Source organism: Prosopis cineraria, unplaced genomic scaffold, assembly GCF_029017545.1.
Source record: "Prosopis cineraria cultivar Desert tree isolate PC_DT_omini unplaced genomic scaffold, ASM2901754v1 PC1, whole genome shotgun sequence".
Classification (NCBI taxonomy): domain Eukaryota; kingdom Viridiplantae; phylum Streptophyta; class Magnoliopsida; order Fabales; family Fabaceae; genus Prosopis; species Prosopis cineraria.
Genome location: NW_026555332.1, coordinates 37,829,610 through 37,835,430, shown reverse-complemented (window position 1 = coordinate 37,835,430; position 5,821 = coordinate 37,829,610). Strand labels below are relative to the sequence as shown.

The 5,821-nt window shown below is 39.6% G+C and overlaps 1 protein-coding gene across 1 annotated transcript; it reads left to right on the top strand.

Moving 5' to 3' along the window:
- The first annotated feature begins 738 nt into the window (after positions 1 to 738).
- On the top strand, positions 739 to 4,616 carry LOC129296025 (uncharacterized). The gene is made up of 2 exons (XM_054934651.1): positions 739 to 1,339; positions 1,420 to 4,616. Exons 1-2 carry the CDS (start codon positions 739 to 741, stop codon positions 4,614 to 4,616), a joined length of 3,798 nt encoding a protein of 1,265 aa, XP_054790626.1.
- The last annotated feature ends 1,205 nt before the right edge of the window (positions 4,617 to 5,821 follow it).

Sequence of the window (5,821 nt, the reverse complement as noted above, 5' to 3'; positions counted from 1 at the left end):
TGGCTATGGAGAATTCGACGGCGAAGAAGGAGGTTCCTGTGGCAGAGAAGAATATTCCGGTTGAGAAGATAGAGTTACCGATGATGGCTAACGGTTACGGGCCTGAGATGCTAGTTAAGCGCCAATTTCGGGGATACAGATATGGTGGAGATTCTAGGCGCAATATCATCTCTGATGGTATAATTATGGGAGGAAAATCTGGGTTATTGAAGGATATTAATGGTGGGATAGAAGAGAAAAAGAAAAAGGCTATAATTGAGGAGTTCACGGGAAGCCAAAAAAGGAATCATGGGAATTTAAGTATAAATAATAATAATGAGGAGTGGGCCCGTGTAGGAGATAAAAGGAAGGGAAAGGCTAAAAGCAAATCACGTGGGAAAGAGAAGGTGCCTCCATTTATGGGGAAAAGAGGAAGAAACAACAATCTGGATAATGATGCTAGATTGGACACATTAAAGATTGCTACAAGAAATTCCTTTGCTATTTTTGAGAGTGGGCCCAGCCCGTTAATAACATGTGAACGAAATACTCCTGGCCTAATAAAGAATGACCAAGGCCAAGATACTGGTATCGTACAAGGAGTTGAGGAAGTGAACATGGGGGTTGACCAAATTGAGCATTTTTCTGACAACTGTGTTGAGGCATTGGAAATTCGAAATGATGAAGGAACTAGCTATCAGAATGAGGATATGGATGCTAATATGGAGTCACGTGACTCCAACAATCAATAATTTTCTCATGAATTACGTCGTCTGGAATTCGCGAGGGACGGGCTCAAAAACGTTTCCTAATCTTATCCGTGAAATGAAGCAAAATTATCAGATTAATCTCTTAGCTTTGCTTGAAACTCGATGCAGTGGCGACAAGGCTAAAAATATTGCAAAGAAGCTAGGCTTTAATGAGTTTGACTGGATTGATGCGACTGGGTACAGTGGAGGAATCTGGGTGCTCTGGGATGCAAATGTAGTTCAGGTTTCTATCATTGAGAAAAGGACTCAATTTATTCATTTGACTGTTGAGAATCATAAGAAAGAGAAGTGGTGGCTTACGATAGTATACGCTAGTCCAAACATAAATATGAGACGCTGCTTATGGCATGAGTTACGTCAGATTGGTGCGACTATCAAAGGAGCATGGAGTGTGGTTGGAGATTTTAACGCCACTTTATTTCATGATGAGAGACAAACAATGGCCAGGCATGGAACTGGAGTGGATCGAGACTTTCGAACATGGTTTGAACAAGCTGAACTCAATGATGTAGGCTTCTTTAGACCCATGTTCACTTGGAAACGAAATAATGTTGAGAGTCGTATTGATCGTGCTCTTACTAACATAGCTGGCTAGAACTTTTTTTAAATGCCACGGTTACACACCTCCCTTGGTTTAAGTCTGATCACAGGCCACTCCTGATCCAATTAGATCGTAAAGACAAAACTAGCCGTCATAGACCATTTCGGTTCATTGCTGCTTGGGTCCTCCATGACGGTTTTGAAGATTTCATTACAAATGCATGGAAGAATAATTGTGATTGGGTAACTCAAGTCAAATCATTCAGTGCTGACTGTATAAGGTGGAATAGAGAAGTGTTTGGCCATACCGAGACCCGCAAACGAAAGCTAATTCGCCGCTTGGATGGTATCACACAAGCCCTTACTAATGGTAAAAAATCAGAGCATCTTGACAAACTCCAATGTCAACTTTGGTCTGAGTTAGAAGAGGTGATGCTTCAAGAATACATTATTTGGGCTCAAAAAGCCAAAGTTAACTGGATTCTTCACGGTGACAAGAATACCTACTATTTTCATAGTGTTGCAAATGGGAGATGCAAAGCCAATCGAGTGCATGCTATCCGTGACAATGAAGGAGAATGGGTTTATGATGAAGACCAAATCAAAGTGATGGCTACGGAATTCCTATCTAAACTCTTCACAGAAGAAGACGATTGGAGACCAAGGCTCGAATGTTATAGAAAGTTCCCCTCTATTGGTAATGATTTCCTAGCTGACCTTGGCAAGGAGGTAAATGATATTGAAGTCAAAGATGCTATTGATAGTATGGGAGCTTTGAAGGCTCCAGGACCAGATGGTTTAGGAGCAATCTTCTTTCAGAGTCAGTGGAAGCATGTGGGTACCTATGTGACGCAGTTTGTGAAATCGTTGTTCCTCAACCCGCAAGCTATCAGCACAATCAATTCTACTTTGATTGTTCTTATTCCTAAGAAACATCCACCAGAGAGCCTGAAAGATCTTAGGCCTATTAGTCTATGCAATGTGGTGTTTAAGGTTATTACGAAGATTATCACAATGCGGCTGAAGCCTCTTCTCCCTAACATCATTTCTCCTTATCAATGTAGTTTTGTTCCAGGACGACATAGTTCAGACAACATTATCGTGGTCCAAGAAGTTATCCATTCTATGAGGAATATGCGAGGGAAGCGCGGGTTTATGGCAATCAAAATTGATCTTGAAAAGGCATATGATCGAGTAAACTGGGGTTTCTTAGACCAATGTCTGGACGAAATGCAATTTCCAGAGCATATAAAGGCTGTCGTTATGAATTGTGTTACATCGGCATCCATGCAGCTGATTTGGAATGGAAACAAAGCGGACATCTTTAAGCCTACAAGGGGGGTTCGTCAAGGGGACCCATTATCACCATACCTGTTTGTGATTTGCCTTGAGAAATTAGGCCACCTGATTCTAGAAAAAATGGAGGAGGGAATATGGAAGCCTATCAGATTAGGCAAAACTGGACCTCCCTTGTCGCATCTGTGTTTCGCTGATGATATCATTATTTTTGCAGAAGCTTCCATCCAACAAGCTGATGTTATACACGAGTGTTTGGGGAAGTTTTGTGCCAGCTCTGGAATGAAAATCAATGCTATGAAAACTAAGATGTTTTTCTCTGAAAATGTGCATCATGTTCGACGTGAAGAAATCAGCACTAAACTCGGTTTTAGTAGGACTGGTGACCTTGGTCGCTATCTGGGTGTGCCTCTTCTGCATAAAAGGGTGGATAAAAACACATTCAAAGACACTGTAGATAAAGTGAAGAAGCGTCTATCTAACTGGAAAGCATCTACTCTCTCCCTAGCTGGACGTGCGACACTGATAGCCTCAGTCATGAACGCTATCCCTGGATATGTTATGCAAACATGTAATCTTCCCGCTAGTACTCTTGAAACGCTTGACAAGTCCAACCGTGACTTTTTATGGGGCCACACAGAGAGTTCAAGGAAAACACATTTAGTGGCATGGAAAGATGTTTGCAGACCAAAACAAGAAGGAGGGCTAGGTCTTCGACGAGCGTCTATCCAGAACCAAGCTTATGCTATGAAGATCGGTTGGGGCTTGATTAAGAAGCGTGAAGACTTATGGGTGCGAGTTATCCGTGAAAAGTACAAGTGTGGGAGTGATATTATCCCCAAGATTAAGACAAAGAAACCTGGATCTAACCTTTGGAAGGGCATTAAAGATACATGGGTTCACGTCAAAGATGGGCTACAGTGGTTCAACAATAACACCTCTGTGCGTTGGAAATGGGATCGAAGTGGCTCCTTTACTATAAAATCAGCCTACAATCTTCTTTCTGGATCCAGGGGAAGCGAGAATGATAAATGGAAGAAGCTGTGGAAGGTCACGGCACCTCATAGATGCAAGACCTTCATGTGGTTAGCTTCCCAAAACAGATTACTCACAAACGAGGAGAGATTCAGGAGAAGTATGAGTGCGAATAATATTTGCTCGTGGTGCAATGGCGCAGTTGAAAGTAGTTTGCACGTCCTTCGAGATTGCACAGATACAGGACAGCTATGGGGGTCTGTGATCAACACTAGATATCAATGGGACTTCTTTAATCTGCGAACAATAGATGATTGGATTAGCTGGAACTTGAAACAGGGTAAAAAACCAGAGTTTCAAATGAACAATGGATTATTCATGGTTCTATGCTGGAATATCTGGAAAAGAAGGAATGAACGGATATTTGAGGGGAAAAGTCGCTTCAATGAATGTATTATTGCCCAGGCGAAGGGCATGATGAGTTGTTTGGAGAGGGTTCAAACAAAGACAAGTTCCATTAATTGGCACAAAAATGGGATTCAGAACTGTGACCTACGATGGAAACCTCCAGAGACAAGTTGGGTGTCACTCTGTGTTGATGGTGCTTTCTCGATGACGCAACAGACTCGTGGGTGTGGCGGTCTGCTGAGGAACTCGGCTGGGCAATTTATCACAGGGTTTAGCTTACATTTAGATGAAGGTGACCACTTATCAGCAGAGCTGTGGGCTATTTTAATAGGCTTAAAGATTGCTTGGGATGCTGGAGTTAGGAAAATCGTGGTGGAGTCTGATTCAGCAGAAGCCATATCATTGACAGAGGTTACCAACTATTCTATACATCCTGACTATCATATAATTATGGAAATTCAAAGCATGATCCACCGAGCATGGGAGATTAGAATTTGTCAAATTTCTCGTGATGCAAATGTTGCTGCAGATCATTTGGCGAAACAAGCTCTTGATGCGTGGCCTGAATTGCACATTCTTAGCTTTCCCACGGAGAGTCTTAGACGTTGCATGGATAGCACTTGTACTGTAAATGAGTCTAGAGTTTAGGCTCATCTATTTCTTATCAAAAAAAAAAAAGAACGCTCTCCCTTAAAACACATAAACTTCAAACAAGATTATTGATTAAATCCTTATCAAGTAATGTCAAAATCAAATCATACCTCTATATTTTTAGCACACACACAAGTAAATTACCTCCTAAATTTTAAATCTAATAATACTATAGACTTTAAATTTATTTATTGTGCATATTGTTCTTTAACTTTTGAAAATAATGCAATATAACCCTTACCGACTTATCATTAATAAAAATTAATTTTGATCATTAATTAACTGAAAAATGATCAAAAAATTATAAAAAATAGCAAAAAAAAGTTGGTTCTTCATGTGATTTTTTGGGTTCTTGTATATAATTTTTGGGTCTTTTATTGTAATTTATTTGTTATTTTTTAATAATTTTTAAGGTCTTTTTTATTATTATTTAATTAATTAATGGTCAAAGTTAACTTTTGTTAACGGTAGAAATTAAATTGTATCTTTTTCAAAAGTTAACATAATAATTTATATAATAAATTAATTCAAGATCTATACTATTAAATGACCTAAAGTTTAAGGACTAATTTGCTCTTTTATCATTCTTTATGCTGCGACTAACTTATTGAAATCTTAGGTGTTTATTTAAATTTTTAAACATACAACAACAACAACAACAACAACAAGCCTTTATCCCACTAGGTGGGGTCGGCTACATGGATTGCAAGACGCCATTGTGCTCTATCATTTATTAAGCTTTTAGAAATATTATTAATTAAGAGATCACGTTCAACAACTTCCAAGAGTGTTCTCTTAGGCCTTCCTCTACCTCTCTTAATCGGACTCAAAGTTATATGTTCCACTCTTCTCACTGGTGCCTCCCTTGGTCTTCTTTGTACATGCCCAAACCATCTCAACCGATTTTCTACCATTTTTTCCTCAATAGGTGCCACCCACACTTTTTCACGTATGTGCTCATTTCGAATTTTATCTTTACGTGTATGTACGCACATCCATCGTAACATTCTCATCTCTGCTACTCCAACTTTATGCTCTTGCTGTCCCGTTAGAGCCCAACATTCACTATTATATAACATTGCCGGTCTGATAGCAGTACGATAAAACTTTCCTTTAAGTTTATTAGGCACCTTACGGTCACAAATAACTCCTTTAGCTTTTCTCCAATTAAACCACCCAGCTTGAATTTTTAAACATAAGAG

Bases quoted from the DNA above. Each gene is read 5' to 3' on its own strand.
- LOC129296025 (XM_054934651.1), top strand. From the start codon at position 739: ATGAATTACGTCGTCTGGAATTCGCGAGGGACGGGCTCAAAAACGTTT. The intron at 1,340-1,419 runs GCTAGAACTTTT...TGATCCAATTAG, and splicing joins TGCTCTTACTAACATAGCTG to ATCGTAAAGACAAAACTAGC.